General features: G+C 45.9%; 1 protein-coding gene across 3 annotated transcripts in view; it reads right to left on the bottom strand.

Annotated features, from left to right (window-relative positions):
- Sptlc1 (serine palmitoyltransferase long chain base subunit 1) overlaps window positions 1-18,621 on the bottom strand; it is a 47,814-nt gene that overhangs the window by 20,400 nt on the left and 8,793 nt on the right. For all 3 annotated transcript variants that reach the window (XM_059262935.1, XM_059262933.1, XM_059262934.1), the window contains exons 4-7: window positions 17,566-17,659; window positions 16,916-16,988; window positions 5,495-5,627; window positions 180-309 (exon numbers count right to left, since the gene is read on the bottom strand). In XM_059262935.1, the coding sequence (XP_059118918.1) occupies window positions 180-309; window positions 5,495-5,627; window positions 16,916-16,988; window positions 17,566-17,659 (430 nt within the window). The remainder of the gene's footprint in view (window positions 1-179; window positions 310-5,494; window positions 5,628-16,915; window positions 16,989-17,565; window positions 17,660-18,621) is intronic.

The following is an 18,621-nucleotide window of genomic DNA, read 5'->3' as shown; positions in this document are numbered from 1 at the left end:
CCCCCTAAATATGACAAGGTTCTCCAAACTGAAATACATTTAATAAGCAGGAACACCCTTTACTTAGTATCCAAATGTGATCTGCAGGCACATTTTCAGTGACAAATTACCATTTCATCTATAATTCAGCTGCTTAGGAAGTACAAACAGCTGCATAATGTTCTTCAAAAGGATCATACCTTTTGATCTTCAATCTCTTGTTCTTTTAGCAGTCGCTCCAGGTCAGCTACATTATTATGCTTAAATAACTTAATGTCACTGCGTGATGCCTGTAATCCTTTCTGGATAGCAAAGCAAGCCGCACTGTCCCTGCAAGGAGGAGAGGCAGCAAATTGGGGTTAAAGAGCCTTGTCAATGTTCTCAGAGGAAGAATGCCTGCTTTTATAAGTTGACCAGCCTCCAACTGTTACTGGAAACACAGCAAACAGAGAGTGTTTGAGAACTCACATTCACTGCTCTTCACTCTGCAAGGCCTTTTCATGTGACTACTTCACTTACCTCTTCCAGGAAACACAGCTAGCCACATCATGACCTCTCTGAAATCAGGATGCATGCTGTGGAGGGCATCTGAGCTTACTCACGTGCTCCTCTTTCTAAGAACTTTGAAAAGCACTGGTGACCTGATGTCAGTGGCATCTCTGTTTACCTGACTCACTACTCCATGACTTCTCCACGAGGAAAACCACTGGCAGTCAGCTGGAGGCACAGCTGCTGGGCAATAAGCACGTGACTACAGCCAAGCAGCACAGGGAACTGGTTTAAACTCACCCACACCAGCTGCGGTTGAGTGAAGCACTTAAGACAGTTGGCCTTTGAAGGGTTATTTTGATGGCACCCTGCATCCCTCCCTGGGAACACAAACTTCTACCCAACGTCGTAACAATGAGGCACCCTCACATCTTCCACGTGGACGAGGAAATCCAGTGGAAATCAGGACTGTCACCATCACAGCAGCAATGAAGCAACTGTCCTTGGGGGTCCAGGCTGAAGCAAGGGCTGAGACTGAACACGCTTGGCATTCGGGATGACACAGTCGTCTCCTACCTCCCATTTCCCCAGTGTCAGAGGAAGCCAACCCTAACAGATGGCACTGCAACACTGTAAAGTCCATGCTCCAGAAACACAACTCAGAAGAGGGGAAAATCTCACAATGTTTTAAGTTTAGAATTTTGTGTTGGGCCACATTTATAGCTACCTTGGGGTACATATGACCTGTGGACAGCAGGCTGGACACGCCAGTATAGACTGGAGCCACATAACATTGAAATGCCTGGGTTCCAACTAAGCACTCCATCAAGTATCACTACTAAGATGACAGAGACCAAGATGACTTAGCAGTGAACCCAAAGAGGCCAGGATAACAAGGCTGCAATGAGCGGTCACCAACACACCTGAAACAGTGAACTCAAGCAGAAAGCTGAGCAAAGAGGAGCCACAGAGAGAATCGTACGGAGAAAGCATTCTGAAAAACAGATTAGCCAATGAGATACACAGTGGACCAGAGGGAAAGAATCAGTGGACAGAAAGACATATTGAAATGAGTCAGTGCATGTCAGAGAGAAACAGCCTGGAAAGAAGAGAGCAGAGCTCCAAGGACCTGGGGAGGGGGCAGATGTAAAGCAGCAATCTAACATCCATGTCAGTGGAGTCCTAGGAGAAGAGAAAGACATTAGAACTGCAAACTGACATGAACAAGCTGGCTAAAACCCCAATACAAAAATGACTTAAACCTAAGGTTAAAGACAGTGAGCAAAACTCAAACAGGTAAGGCCAAATGAAGAGTCACAAGGGGTACAGTGAAACCCGAATCTCTCCAGGCTGTCAAATGCATGCACAATCCAACGTGGTGTTAGCCACTTAGCATCTGTCTAGGTGGCCAAGGGACTGCCTTCATCCATTACAGTGTGGACCAAGACTCGTTTATGAAAGTACAAGAAAAGCATAGAGGCATGACTTCACAGTGTCAAATGGGAGAAACCTAACATTAGAGTCTAAGACACTAATTCCCCCCATCTCCCGCCTGTCTTCAGGTCTGAGGACAGAGACCTCCTGGTAACAGAGGCTATCTAAGTGTGTGAGAGACCTCTGTAAGAGTCAGGATCACCCATGACAGCTGCACTGACCACAGGCCATGAGTCCACGTCACCCTTAGTCCAGAGAAGGGGTGTTCTTGTGCGTCCCCAGTAATGTGCAGGTTTGGGGCCTTATGGTATCACATGGTTTGGCACCGCTGATGGCCACAGGTGTGGCACAGGAGGTAGAGTACCTCTATCCACAATGATTCTGCCACGTTGGACAGAATCCTGTAGTGCCTGACTATATACCTGTGACTACGAGGACAAAACACCTGGGTTTATGGCAGGGGCTTCCGAAAATTTATGAACCTTTTTAGGTACTACTGATTCATCCCTAAGCAACCTACCACCTATGGATTTGAGATGAATTTGGGCTTGGATCACCCTCTAGTGGTCAGTGTGTGGCAACACAACAGCCCACTTCTGGTAAACCTGGTCTTGGGGATCACAATGCTCATTCTAGAAAGACAGGCACCAGCAAAGCTAGCTTGAAAAGACCAGTCATGACCTGTTAGTGTCCAGATGATGTTTCACACCCAAACCATCAAGAGTCTTCCATAAACAGAGACCTTGGGCAGGAGCATGGGCTTAGCCATTAAGAGCACTACTGCTCTGCAGGGGACCTGTGTTCAATTCCTAGCAGTACATGGTGCCTAGTGACCACTCTTAACTCCAATTCCAAGGGATTTGATGTCTGCTTCTAACCTCTGTAGGCACTGCACATACATAGTGTGCACATATATACATGCCAACAAAACACCCGCAAATTAAACAAAAATCTTAAAAAAACAAAACAAAAAACTCCAGGAGTTACGGGAGAACTCACAGGAGGAGTCACAGGAGGAGTTATAGGAGGACTCGCAGGAGGAGTTATGGGAGGACTCACAGGAGGAGTTACAGAAAGACTCACAGGAGTCAGAACATCCATTCCAAGGAAAACCAAGGAGCTCAGAGGAAGCATGGATAAACTTCTCAGTACTCTAACATGGAAATCTGATAAGAGGAAACAAACACACAGAACTCTGAGCTAAAAAAACCACAGTAAGTGAAATAAAAAAAAGTGACAGAAAGTATCAACATCAGGAAAGGTCAAATACAAGAGAGAAGTACCGTGCTCAGGGACAGACTATTCGTACATAGTTATCTGGAGAGAAAACACCAAGTGCAATGGAGATAGCCATAGGAGCTTTGGAGCAGCATTAAAAAGCAAACATCTAAGCCAATGGGGGTCAAAAGGATCCAAGAATGCCATCAGGGTAAAACTTCCCAAAGAGACGGTTAGAATACATAGGTCCAGGAAAGCCAACGGGCATCGCCAGTCAGATGCAACATGGTCAAGACTTCCTGGAAGCACTTCACAACCAGGTTCTTAAGAGGTGAAAGAGAGATTCTCAAGGTGTCCAAATTAGTCTCTGGCAGATTCGCTACAGAAACTTTAGAGCCAGGACTGAACAGTGCAGGTTTTCAACTAGATAGAGAAACTAAAAACCCAGAAACTTCCAATAAAGAATTCTCTATACAACAAAGCTATCATTTAGAAATGAAGGTGAGGAGCTAGAGAGATGGCTCAGTGGTTAAGAGCACTGGCTGCTCTTGCAGAGGACTGGGGTTCAATTCCCAGTGTCCACATGGCCACTCACAACTGTCTGTAACTCCAGTTCCAGGGGATCTGGAACCCTCACACAGACACTCATGCAGGCAAAACACGAGTACACATAAAATAAAAATAAATTAATTTTAAAAAAAGAGAAGAAATGAAGGTGAGTTCTCAAAAAACAAATGAACAAACAAACAAAAAGACTGAACTTCTTTTTAGGACTGATCTTTCTTTTGCTGGGTGGTGTAGTGATGGTGCATGTCTTTAATCCCAGCACCCCAGAGGCAGAGGCAGGTGGGTCTGAGTTTGAGGTCAGCCTGGTCTGCAGAGGGAGTTTTAGAAAAGCCAGGTCTACACAGAGAAAAACTGTCTCGAAACATCAAAAAGAAAAGAAGAGAAGAGAAGGTGAAAGTGAGGTAGATGATCCCAGACAAGCCAGAGCAGAAAGACGTTATGTCCACCCAGATCTCCTGAAAAAATTCTAACTGGAGTCATTCTGCATAGGGACAGAGATGCTAACACTGTAAACAATGAGGACAAACCACTCATATCTTCAGTACAATTTAAAAACTAGACCAAAACCCCTGAAATAATAACTATTTAGTAGGATGAGATAGTCAACACAGAAAGATGTAAATATGATACCCCAAAAATGTAAATGGAGATTGGAGAGATGGTCCAGTGGTTAAAGTGTTGGCCTTACAAGTATGAGGACTGGAGTTTGGATTTCCAGAACCCATGTAAATGCTACCTGTAAAGAGAGTGTCCCAGAGCAGGCTGGCTAGCAAGATTAGTTCTATCAGTGAGATCTGGGTTTGACTGAGGCCCTGCCTCATTAAACAAAGCACAACAACAACCCAGGCTAATTGCAAACATCAACCTTGGGCCTCCACAGATATGTCCACACACAAGCACACACAAAAACAGAAAAAAGAACATTTAAATGGGGGGAATGGATGCAAGGGCAGAGCTTCCTTACTATTTATTTTTGTTTAGGGTGCTTAAGTTGCAATCATTTGAAAAGAGCTTGTATGATAAAACGATGTACTTGAAGCTGCTGACATCATCCACATAGTCACAGTAAACAGCCACAACATGCATCTAGGGAATTCACCTCAGTTTGTAGACTTGCTGTGGGCAGTCAGGGACATCCCCACCTCATGGCTTCTATATCCATTATAAAAAGATTTTTTAAATTTATTTTATGTGTATGAGTGTTTGTCTGATCATATATATGTACATGATATGTGTACCTGGTATCTAAGGAAGTCAGAAGAGGGTATCGAATACCCTGGAATTGGAGTTACAGATAGTTGTACGCTGGTATGTGGGTGCCGAGCACCAACCTGGATTCTCTGCAATAGCAGCCAATGATCCTAAGCACTGAGCCGCTGCCCCTGCCTCAGCTCCTCTATCCTTAATAAGCACTGTGGCAAGATCACAGAGACCTGGAGAGTGAGAAGGGAGAGTGATGAGGAGCGTGTGACTTGGCCAGACACAGTAAGCAATGTGAGGTTGTGATCATGACTCACGGCATGCCAGGGTCACAGAGCCGACAGGGAAGGAGATGGCAAGCCTCCTTTGGACATCAGAAACTGTCATGGTACAGGAGACTGACTACTGCACTGTCAAGCGTCTTTTGGGTGAGGGTCTCAGAGCTCTTGGCCGGGGAAACCAAACAGTTAAAAAACAGAACAAAACAAAGAACCCCAGAAGACTCCTTCCTTTAGGCAGGTATTTTCCAAAGCAGGACAGGCTGAGCCCGGCAGCACAGTGCTGTTTCAGAAGGAATCTGATTAGAAGCGTAGGTGAAGGCACTTACACAAAAACAATATCCCCTCTCTTAGAGTATGCAGGAATCGCACTGGCTATGGTGGAAAATCCATACGAGTAAATGATAGCTTCTTCAGTCCTCATAAATTTTGCCAGGCGCTCTTCCAAATCCAGATGGACATCTATTTTACAAAAAAGTTAAAATAATTAAACTGTCTTATAATTCTTTTTCCTTTACCAACAAATGAAAAAAAGCACACAGTAGTTTAAATTACTGCCTCTTTCACCTTATAGATAAAATGCAACTTTAAAAATATGTATTATTGCTGTATGTCTGTGTTTGCGCCACAGCCCACGTGTGGAGGTCAGAGGGCAACGGTGAGAGCTAGAGCTGGCTGTCTCCATCCAGTGTTTTAGTTCTGGGGTCAAACTTGGGTCTCCAGGCTTGGCAGCAAGTGCTTTTACCTACTGAGCCATTTTACCAGCCCTTAAAATGGAATTAAAAGCAACAACAACAAAACCACATACACACACACACACACACACACACACACACACACACACACACACACACACAAAACAAACAAAAAACCAAAACCAAAACAAAACAAAAAACCCTCTAGATTAAAATAATTTAGGACCCAAAGTTCTTCTGAGACATGTGAACTGAAAGCAGCTCCCTGTCTCTAAGCATGGCAAATGGAGACCTCAGTTTAGCTCCGGGCTTCTTAAGTGTTCCAGAAGTCTGGAGTTAAGAGCTGATCCCACTGCACCGGAGCAGTGACAGAGCACGAAGCAGAGCCTTTGCCTCCTTACCCCTCCGAGTGAGAACCCCACACCCACCGACTTTACTCACCTTACCCACTTCAACTTCTCTGACCGCTTTACTGAGGCTTTACCACTTACACAAACGGCCTTCACACTTTAATAAAAAGAGCTTCATACACTCTGCACCAAGACACACTAGAACTCAAGTGGCCTCTTCTCTCACAGTCTGGGTTAGCACTCAGGTGTGGCAACTGCCACCCCCAAGTATACCAGAGAATTCAAATTCATAGTACCAAAAGACAGAAATGGAGTTCTGTGCAGAAGCAGCTTAAGAATGCTGGTCTAAATCCACAGAGCCACAGAGGGTAGGTATAAAGGACTAGAGGGTATGCTGTGGGATGTTCTGTATGGCAAATGTGTTGCTGATTAGTCAATAAATAAAACACTGATTGGCCATTGGCTAGGCAGGAAGTGTAGGCGGGACAAGGAGGAGAATAAAGCTGGGAAGTGGAAGGCTGAGTCAGAGAGACACTGCCAGCCGCCGCCATGATGAGAAACAGCATGTGAAGATGCCGGTAAGCCACGGGCCACGTGGCAAGGTATAGATTAATGGAAATGGATTAATTTAAGCTGTAAGAAAAGTTAGCAAGAAGCCTGCCATGGCCATACAGTTTGAAACCAATATAAGTCTCTGTGTTTACTTGGTTGGGTCTGAGTGGCTGTGGGACTGGCAGGTGATAGAGATTTGTCCTGACTGTGGGCCAGGCAGGAAAACTCTAGCTACAAGGGTACAGGAAAAGAAATAGAATAGATTGTCATGGGGGCGGGGGGGGGGGGGGGGGAGCGCTGGAACAGAAGGAGGAGGGAGTGCTGTGGGATGGTCTGTATGTCAAATGTGTTGCTGATTGGTCAATAAATAAATCACTGATTGGCCAGTGGCCAGGCAGGAAGTATAGGCGGGACTAACAGAGGAGAATTGAGAGAACAGGAAGCTGGGTGAGAGAGACACTGCCAGCTGCCACCACGACAAGCCGCATGTGAAGATCCCGGTAAGCCACGAGCCATGTGGCAAGGTATAGATTTATGGAAATGGATTAATTTAAGCTGTAAGAACAGTTAGCAAGAAGCATGCCACGGCCATACAGTTTGTAACCAATATAAGTCTCTGTGTTTACTTGGTCGGGTCTAAGTGGCTGTGGGACTGGCGGGTGAGAGAGATTTGTCCTGACCGTGGGCCAGGCAGGAAAACTCTAGCTACAAGGGAGGGAATTCAGGAGAGACAGCTAAAACTAAGGGCCACCTGAGGGGTGGTATGGAAACCTAATACAGTAGAAGCTTCCTAAAATATATAGGTACACGGAGGTGATCTAAATGAAATCCCCCCCAAAATGGAGTAGACAGAGTCCCAACTGGCCATCTCTTGTCACCAAATGAAGCTTCCAGTACCAACTGGGCTATGTTTGATTGAGCTGTTGGCCAAAGGGATCTCTGAGAATCCCCAAATAATCCAGGCTGTTGCCAAGACTATAGGTTGGTCTCCACACACTGAGGACAAGGCCCCATTGCTGAAGACAGCACCTCCACAGCTCACTGAAGATGACAAAGTCGAGCTGGTACCGACACAGAGCCTCCACCCCAATGCTCTAGCATCTTTGGTACAGAAAGCTACTCTGCACGCTACCAAAAGAGAAACACAAATATCAAGCCAGCCACAAACACTCTGATTTACAATTCTGTCCTGCCTATAAGATATGCTAGGGCAATGCTAGCACAAAGCTTGTGGGAGTAACCAACATCTGAATGGCCTGAAGGCCCACTCCACCAGATGGAACCCATACCCAACACTGCTTGGGGGATCAAGAACCAGACATTCTGCTATACTCACAAATAAGTGTCTTGCTCAGCCATCACCAGAGAAGCTTCCTCCTACAGCAGATGGGAACACATATAGAGACCCACAAGATGGCTATTCTAGGTTGTCAACTTGACTACATCTGGAGTGACTACAATCCAGAAATGGGAGGGCACATCTGTGAGAGACTGCTTTTGCTTGGTTTGAAGTGGGTGAATCCACTTCTAGTCTGGACCTTTGAGGTGGGAAGACACACCTCTGATCTGGATCTTGAGGTGGGAAGACACACCTTTAATCTGGGTCACATCTTCTGCTGGAAGCCTTTATAAGGGAATGGAAGAAGGAAGCTTCTGCTTGTTGCCTGCTTGCCCTTGCCTTGCTAGTACATCCATTCCTTCACTGGCATTGGAGCCCACTTCTTCGGGATTCCAGCATATACTGAAATGAAGACCAGTCAAGACATCCAGTCTTGTGGACTGAGCAACTATTGGATTTTTGGACTTTCTGTTCAGAGCCAGCCATTGTTGGATTAGCTGGACTACAGCCTCTAAGTCATTCCAATATATATATTCATTCTATAAGTTCTGTTACTCTAGAGAACCCTGACTAATAGAACCCACAACCAGACATCATGCAGAGAGTCAGAGCTAAATGGGGTGTCTCTATTAAATCAGTCCCCTCAGGGCTCAGGGAACTCCATGGAATAGAAGGCAGAAAGAGTGTAAGAGCCAGAGAGGATGGAGGACACCAAGAAAACAAGGCCCTCGAAATCAACCCGATCAAAGCTCATATGAACTCAGAAACTAAAGCAGAAAGCACAGTGCCTGCATGTGTCTGCACGTGGTTGTCCACATAGTACGGCTTCCAGTTTAACATTCTTTCGGGATTCCTGAGTGTGCAAATGAGGGAGTCTCTGATTTTTGTGCCTTCTCTTGGGGTCTTTTCCTCATTTGTTTGTCTTGTCCAACTCTGGTGTGTTAGTTTTTGTTTTATCTTATTTTATTATTAAATAATAGAAGCCTGTTTTGTTTTGATTTTGGAGATAGGATTTCACTGCATAGTCATGGCTGTCCTGGAACTCACTCTGTAAGCAGGCTGGCCTCAGACTCACAGACCCACCTGTCTCTGTCTCCTGAGTGCTGGGGTTAAAGAGGCCTGCTGCCTGGTATCTGTTTGTTTTCTAATGAGAGACAGAAAAGAGTGGATCCAGATGGGATGGGAAACTGTAATCAGGATATATGACATAAGAAAAAAAATATTTTCAATAAAAGTGGGAAAAAGAATGCTGGTATAACAGGATAAATTATAATACTGAACTGACATATCTAGTCACTGACATGTTTAGTCAATCATGGCTCCTTAAGGCCTTTCAATTCACAGTCTAAGCAATTAACTCATGCTCAGAAGGAAGGACAATCAGCCTTTGGAGACAGCCTGCCACCAACTGGCTCAGTCTTAGAGCTTCAAGTCCCTTTAAAATGAAGCATTCTGAGGAGAGAACTGGAAATGTAAGCATCCATTTACCCTTAGGACCAGATCAGCCACACGCTCCATGCAAGGAGCACTCCAGTACAGGCAGGGGAGTTGGTTCTGGCTCCTGACACTAAGGGAGGAATTAGGGGCAGGGAGGGGAGTAGAGGCAGATTCCAAAGTAGTGGAGGAAGGAGTCAGGGTGTGTCCACAGAGGATACTCTGAGTAATGGCCAGGTCAAGCCTTGTCCAAGTGAGGAATGTCAGGGAGTACCAATGGCAGATCCCAGATTAGCTAGACTCCTTAAAAGGTGCTAGACTTGTGAAAATAAACAGCAGATCCCATTTCAAGCAAGTGGTGACACAGCATGCTTCTCCACACTTACTGGTCACACTATCACTGTAAGGAACAAGAATACACTGCCAACTGCCATGGTCAAATCACAGACTAACTACTTTCCTTACATCAACATTAAATGAATGTGGCTTTCACGGGACTAGGCTTAAGTGCATCAGCAAGTCGTAGATCCATGACATTAATCCCATGGAGTCTAAGGCAGGTGGCTGCTCAGCCTCTAGAGAAATGTCACTGGGGAAAGGGTTCAGGAAACAAGTCCACAAAGAGAAAAGCCATGAGGACTTAACAGCTGGTCACCCCAAAATTTGCTGGCATAGGCATATCTTCCTTTCCTTTTCTAGGGTCCCCAGCATCATGGCCTGTGTCTCTGAAGCCCAGGCAAAAGACACCCCTCAACTACAACCCTGCCTCTGGCTGGGAGCCTACCATAACCTTCAGTGTTTAGCTGGTAGGTGGACAGTCTAGGCCACCAGACCATGGTTAAAAGCTCTCATTTGTGATCTCCATTTCAGAACACTATGCAGTCAGTCACACCATACTTTGGAGGCAGATGCAACATTTTTACTAACTCTGAAAGGGATTTCTATCAATTATTATGCAGGCTTCTTAGCTCTCCAGACTCCTGTCACTGGTGAGGGATAAGACTGAAAAGCTGGACGTACCAGGGCTTTAGAGGGAGCCTCTCGGCTAATGGAAACAGTATGTCAGAGCATGCTCATCACTGTGTACACTGAACACCACACACACACACACACACACAGCTGCAGGAGAGCAAGCTCATCACTGTGTACACTGAACACCACACACACACACACACACACACACACACACACACACACACACAGCTGCAGGAGAGCAGGCTCACCACTGTGTACACTGAATACCACACACACACACACACACACACACACACACACAGCTGCAGGAGAGCAGGCTCACCACTGTGTACACTGAACACCACACACATACAGGTACTGTATACCGGGATGGAGAATGTGAGTGATAAATCAATGACCTGCCTAGTCCCCAAAGTTTCTCAAACTGTGGCCTTCCCTCCTGCCTAACAACACAGATTTTAGCTGCTGTCAGTCTTGCAGAGCAGGTTCTGTGCTGGGTTAACAGGATAAGTGCAGAACTCGTTTCTCTTGATGCTAGCTTGTGAGTGAACACCTCCCCACCCAAGGGAGGGGGGCAGCAGGAAAAACCACCAAGGGCTGTTCTGTGACTTCGGATGGTCCTGTCTTCTGTGTGTAGATCCACCCAGGACAGTGAGGCCCCAACTATGCATGGAGTAAAACTCAAGCATTACCTTTTCTAACTTACATCAGCAGAGAAGAGGCCAGGACTGGGAGGTCTGTGTCCACCACTCCCTAAAGTCTCTGATATTCAATGCATTCCAGCCCTCCAAGAACCTGAGACAAGAGGTCTGACCACTGAGCTATCCTATCCCACAGCTCAGACTGCAGCCAAGCCTCCGGAGGTTCAGGCTGGGCACCCATCATTGGGTATACATTCATACAAGCCTGAGACTGTTCCACGCCTCCAATATCTCCTCTGACAAACATGAGTAAGAGCCACACCTTCCTCAAAGGGCTTCTGGGAGGACAATAATTTAACATGATATGACACTCAGAAAAGTGCCAATCTCTGAAAGAGTATTCATTTAAACCAACATCTAGAAAAAAAGCTTTCACTTCAAAAAAGAAAAGTCTGGTTACCGCTTATCTTCCAATGAAGTCACTGATTTACAGTAGTTAAAGTTTATTTTTTCTAGGGCCACTTGTCTGGCCTCATTTACAGTGAGGAAACAGCAAACCTCCTTGGTTGTTTTCCAAAGGAAAGACTAGAAAACAACCAACTTCACAATAGTTCAAATTCAATTTACCATATTTTCTTTTAAGAACTTTCTATTTGGGGTAAATACTATTCTTTTCCCTGTTTTTTTTTTTTTTTTTTTTTTTTTTTTGGAGGGTGGGGTGGTGTGGAGTGTGGTGGGTGGTTGAGACAGGCTTTCTCTGTGTAGCCCTAGATGTCCTGGAATTAGCTCTGTAGACCAAGCTGGCTTCAAACTCAGAGATCCACCTGCCTCTGCCTCCTGAGTGCTGGGATTAAAGGTGTGCGCCACCACTGCCCAGACTAATAAATACCATTCTTAAAAAAATATTTCTGAGCCACTGAGATAGCTTAGCAGGTAAAGGCACTTGCTGCTAGGCTTGATGACCTGAGTTTGAGCTCCAGGATGTACATGGTGACAAGGTAGAACTGACTCCTGCAAACTGCTTTCTATCTCCACACAGGAGCTGTGGCATACGCCCCTTCCCAAACATAAATAAATGAGTGAAAATTCCCAAGACAGAGGAGACATTAGCTTGACTACTTAGGAGGCTGAGGCAAGAAGATCCCAAATTAAGGCCAACCTGGACAACTTAGTGAGACCCTGCTTCAAAATAAAACTACAAAAAAGGGCTGGGGATATAGTTCAGTGGTACAGCGCTTGCCCAGCATGTGCAAAGCCCTGGGCTCAATTCCTAGCAACACACAAGCATGCACACACGTGCATAATTCTTCCTAAAAGTAAAAACAACAGCACTTGTGTATTCAAATGTCATGAAGAATGTCTCACATCCAGGACGCCGTGTTATTCTTACTGAAATGCTCTAAGCTATGTGCCTGCGGACAGCTCCCCACATCTACAAAATCACAATCTTAGGAGTCTGAAGAGCGCATGCTGGCCCCCATGCAGCTCTCACAAAAACAGAAGGAAGGCAAGGATGTTCACTTCTAAGTCCGTCACATAGTGATGTCTTTGATTTAGACCGAGACTAAGAAGCCAGTGAGGATTACGTGTAAGAATGGCTTCCGTGTATGCAAACAGGGAAACACTGGAACAAACAGGCACAGCACACCCTCCTGAACACACAGGACCTGACTACCCTGGAGGGAGACTAGATTCTCAGCTCTAAACCAAAAAGAAGTGGGTGGGAAACATTTCAATCATGACTTTCTATCTACTTTTAAACCACAATTAACAACACACATTAGCTGTACAAATCAGTAGATTTGTGTGTGATTTCTAAACATGATATGCATGTTGTGAGCTGGCCACCGGAAGGACTCAGAAGGACTCAGAGTTCAGTTCCCTCTGTTGTACTTCTGGGAGGGAGGAAGGCCACATTTACTCTAAAATCAGACAAACTTTAGCTCAGTCACCACTCCACAGTCTTTCTGTATTAATCATCTAATAAATATGTTACCATAAATGGTAAAAAAAAAAAAAAAAAAAGAAAGAGAATTTAAAAAAACCCTTATTTTGTATGTGCGCGTGGGTACAGGTGTGTCACGGTGCATCTGTCATGGTCAGCGGCCGACTGAAGAGCGCCAGTTCTCTCTTCCCACCGTGTGTTCTAGGGATCTACCTCAGCCTTGAGCAAGGAAAGTTACTGCTACTGTAAGAGGTTTATGTTCATTATCTACAAGTTAAGAGAAGATCTCAAAGGGAAAGAGCTTTGAAAACAGATGCCCAAGAGTACAGCAAGGAGGAAAGTATCAAATTAAAAGCAACCTCTGTGGGTCTAGGAAAGAAATTTTAAGCCTTGAGCTATAGTTCAAGTAAACATAACAAGTACAGAGAAGAGGAGGGTGCCCACATCTGCTATAGGGCTCAGTGCAAAGGGTGCCAGCCAGGCGTCTGCTCACTCAGGGTGATTCAACTGCAGGGCTGTGGCAGAGGTCTGAAATCAGCCTGAGATGACTCAAGCGGATTTTACTGAATGCTGATTCTAAAGCAGGTCACTATAATCATTTAAGTAATTGCTTCCAGAATAAGGGGAGACATCACTTACCTACCTGTCCATGTGGCGGCATGGCAGAGAAGACATGCCCCATCCCCCAACCCCCAGCCCATCAATGCCTGAGGGAGGTGGGAAAGCTGGCCCTGAGGTCTTAAGAGTGGGAGCGCTGTCCCACTGTAGCACCTGGGCAACACAGTAGAGCTGGCCCTGAAGGTGTAGGTTTGGGGAAACTGACCCTGAGGATGTGAAAGCAGGAGAATTGGCCCTGCCCCTTGCTCATCCTTGCAAGGGGTGAACTTGCCAGGGCAACGCAGAACAGACCCTGGTGGTGAGGACAGGGAAAAGCTGGAGGGCTGACCAACCCTGCAACTACCCAGGCCCAGAAACAGGTTTATGAGTTGGCCTACCCAACATCTACCCCATTTGTGATGTGCTGGAGCATGTGAAGGGTCTGCAGGACCTCCATGACATAGGACAACAACAGGACATCCAAGATGAACTCCAGGCATTGCTAGTGTAGCAGAAACCAGAGGCCTTGAACCAGACCCATGACTCTTGCTAGTAAAGATATACGGACAAGGGTTTACTGAGACTCACTTGTCACACTGCAGCTTTTGTGACAAGATTGATTTTATCTTTTTCATTTTTCTTTTCTTCTTTCTTACCCTCTTAAATATTATTTTATTTTATTTTGGGGAGTGGTTGCAAGGGCAGAGTACAGATGTGAAAGGACTGGGAATTTATGGGATGGAGATGCATGATGTGAAAGAAACAAAGAATAAATAAAAAATAAAGTTAAAAAGAAAACAGAGTAAGGGGAACATAGCCAACCAAACAGAAAAAACTCTGCTAGAAAACAGAAAAAGTACGAAGATTACACATGCACACACAGAGGAAACAAGCTGAACAAGGGATGAACCAACAGTCCCATTACATAACTGCCCTGCTGCACACGAGCCTGCAGCCCTGGTCAACTGGACCTTCAGGCGTGGTTTTAGGACACACGGGAGTGACTGGTCTGTAGGGTCGCTGCAAGTATTTACAAAACTGGATATTCGCTATCTACCTCTGCTGGTTATTTAGACGCCTGAACAATCAAATCCAATTTAAATCTAAAATATACTCATCTGGGGGCTTGGTACAGTTCGGTGGAGACGTGTGTGTGCCCACACTTCTCACAAGGCTGTGATTTTTCTCTAGTGTCACAGAAACCCAAACACATTCACATCCACATTAAAACACAGCCCAGGCCAACTACAAAGCTATTTACAACTGACAACTGCTTGGCAAAGGGAAACCCCATGGTCTCCAGTGGAGTGTCACTGGGTCTATCAACCACACTGCAGGACAGGTCCCACGCCCAAGTGTAACTGGCAAACACGAAACCAACTCTGTTTCTGGGGAGGGTGGGGTGGACTTTTGATTTTGTTTTGCTTTGTTTGGGCATTCTGTTGTCTTACCTTTTTTCATTCTTTTTTTAAGAGAAAATGAACATGAACTTGGGTAGAATCTAGGAGGAGTTGGGGGAGGGAACATGATCAAAATATAGTGTATAAAAATAAATTAAAAAATTGAAAAAGAAAGCAAGCAAAAATCAGAGCATAGAACAATGTGTAAAACAGTTTTATTTTTGAAAAATGGGAGAAATATACATGTACAGAAGTCATCCGCACATGCTGAAGAAAAGCCTGTGGCAGGGCCAAAAAGAGGACTGATGGTGGCTGACTTTGTTTCTGGGTGAGATGGTGGCTGGGAGGACTGGGTAGGTGGGGTAAGGCCTGAACTCTGCATCTGGACCAGGTTACTTAGTGAGGAGCGCTAACTGAAGAGCATCTAGTACTCAGAGGGAACTGGGCCTTTTTAACTGTATTTTCACAGCTCTGGAGAAATCTATCTCATCTGTCTTCCCAGGTTAACTCCTAAGCAGCAGTCAGGGCCACACAAATAAAAACTACTACAGACTCTGAAGAAAGCAGCTTCTTTACTCTGGCAAACTCAGAGAGCAAGCCTCATAAATTAGATGGCAGTCACCAAGTCACAAAAAAGCAGCTTTTCCTGTTTTCTAGTCCTGTGCCAAGGAAACAAGTCCCTACCAGTGAAAAGCAAGCAAACCACACAGCTTGCCTTAGACCAGAGGGCAGTGGGAGGCTTGGGTCTGAGCTCAGTCCTCTGATCCTGCCATTTGAGCCTGACTAGGAAGTTGGGACAGCGGGCCTAATTTCAGGGGAGAAATTCATGAACTGTGTGACTGAGGAGGAGGAGGAGGAGGAGGAGGAGGAGGAGGAGGAGGAGGAGGAGGAGTAACTTCCTGAGCATCCCTTCTCTTCTAAAGAGCTGGAGGATGGGAGGTAAGAATCTCTGAGTTCTGGCTATAGCCTTCTGGGCACCAACTCTCCTCATCTGTTCCAGCCTGAGAAAGGCAACCACCAAACTAAGAAACAAAGGAAGGGTCTCTTTCATAAAAACATGTTCCCCACTGGGGTTAAAACACAGAAAATGCAGAAATGGAAACAAGATAGTCTCCTAAACCAGAAGGCTATTTCCAAGATTCAGCCCCTGGAACACTTGACGACAGTCCAGAAGCAAAGGGCACCACTCACACACAGTGAGGGCGCTGAAGGCTGAGTTGGGAAGCTCCTGGTAGTTGCTACCTTCCACCACTGAGGACTGAGTGAGCTGTCCCAGGCACATAAAGACACTGGCGACTCTCCACCTCCATTGCAGAAAGAAAAAAAAGCTACAACCACAACCCAGGAAATGTGTTCTCGCCTTTCTCTGTGGTACACGCTGCCCAGGGCTCTTGGTCCGCCCTGCCTTCTGACCAGGTATGGCCTCTGTTAGCTCGTGCCAGTGGGCGGCAGGAAAGTGAGGTGTGAGGCCACCCAGCCTGTGGGAACGGCACTGTCACCTGCCCTTTCGTTCCACAACATGGTGACACTAGACATGGATCCCCACATTACTGCGAACAGCAAGGCCCCAGCAGCTGGACCTTGTGCCCAACAACTGGCACACACAAACCAGTCTCTCCTACACTGTCTGTCAGGACTCCTGCAGGAGAGCCTATCACAGCACATCCTCAGGCCTCGACGGCTCTTCCCCCTAGAGCTCCCACCCACAACAAATGAAAATCAAGAAAGCGCACACACTCAGCTTGATGGTTAAGAATGCTTCCTAAGGAGCTCCAAACTCAAACTGATCCTTCAAGGGAGTCTGAAAAAGAATGTGACTTACCAAACGTGCCATAAAATCCTCGGGGTCCACAGGTACCCACGCCATACTTCTTTAAAGATGCTAAAGCTGCCGCCTTTAGGGAAGCAAACACGCTGATGATTTCCTTGGTGTGGTCCTGACTACCCTTGCTATTCTTGGACCTACATGGCCCATCCCCCGCTTCCCCTTCTTCCCTGTAACGATGGCAAGTCCAACAAGTCCAGGCAACATGTTCCACTCTCGGACCCATAGGGCTCCTCTTCCCCTCTCCCACTCCCCCCCCCCCCCCTTTCTGGGAACTACAGCAATTCTAACAGTTTGAGAAATAGACTAGTAAATGAGACACAGACTGGAGCAATGGATAAGTGACATTTGTCTAATTCTAAAAGCCCAATGACCACTAGGTTTTTCCTGAGGGTGTCTGCAAGTCCCAATCCTGCAGGAGCTGATGTTCCCTGACTACTAACCAGGTCTGGCTTCCGGGGTTCTCTGGCTGCCACTCACACTGAGCCCAGCAGACACTCTGCCCTGCATGGGCCAAGTCCAGACTTTGGTTCTGTCAGACACAGTAGCGTGAAATGCTGTCCCTCTCGGATGACCCACACCTGTCTTTCACATCATTTCCGCAGCTAGCATTGTCTTGTCCCACTTCAGAACTATGTGCTACTCACCTTAACCCGAGGGTTGGCCAGCAACCCAAGAAAATTAAAGGAGGCAAAGTTTACACATTCTTTTCCATTCACCACGATGTTGTGGGTTGGAGGGCTGGGGAGAGAGACAGAGAGAGGTTCACTTCAGGACCCATCTGGGCACAGGAGAGCAGGCACAGCACAACTATACAGTCATCCCACCTGACTTGCTCTCCACCTCGTTCCTTCTTACTTTTTGATAAGTTAGATTGGTGAATTAAAAGTCAACATCTTCCCATCAGGTCTGTTCTTTAATAAGCTCCTTGTACAACTTAAAAAATGAATAAGATGGTAGCGGGTGCTGGGAAAGACAGCAGATGACTGGGGTTTGGTTCTCAGCACAGACATGGTGGCTCACACTGCTTGTGGCTCTAGCACCAGGAGATCTGATGCCCTCTTCTGGCCTTCACAGGCACTGCACACATGTGGTGTTCACATACACACTGAATACATACATTCACTTAGGCAAAAAAAAATCATACAAATAAATTAAGAATAAAACTAAATTTTTTTAAAAAGATAAAGGAATGATAAATCTTTGATTTTATAACTTAAGAAGACAGTAGCTAAATAAAATGTCTAAAAACTAGAATAAAACAATCAGGGAAGAAACATAAAATGATCAAGATCAAAGGCAAGAACAGGGAAAGTGAGTTGTAATCTTAGAAAAGATGTTTTTTAAAATGTAACCTACAGCAACCCACTGAAATAACAACTCATTTCTAAGTTAATGCTCAGATGCTCTTTGAAAGAAATTCCCCCATGCCCTCTCGTCACCCCTCATAAAAGAGTAAGAGCAGCCAGCTATCCAGGAGCCAGATGTGCTGAGGTGGGAGAGAGGCTCTTGGGGAGACAAGCGCCGAGCCCTCTGCCAATGTAAGGCAACAACACAACATGACGGAACAGACAGATGCTATCCAACTGTTGTCCAAGTGAGGAAAAGGACTGTGTCCTGGAACTGTGGCTCCAGTTACCCTGCTGGCTGGCTGCATCTGTGGTGAGCCAGAAAGGACTGGCACACTGCTCTCAGAGGCACTA

The sequence above is a fragment of the Peromyscus eremicus genome, chromosome 5, assembly GCF_949786415.1.
Source record: "Peromyscus eremicus chromosome 5, PerEre_H2_v1, whole genome shotgun sequence".
NCBI lineage: Eukaryota > Metazoa > Chordata > Mammalia > Rodentia > Cricetidae > Peromyscus > Peromyscus eremicus.
The sequence above is the reverse complement of the archived record's forward strand: the minus strand, read 5'-3'. Positions and strand labels throughout refer to the sequence as shown.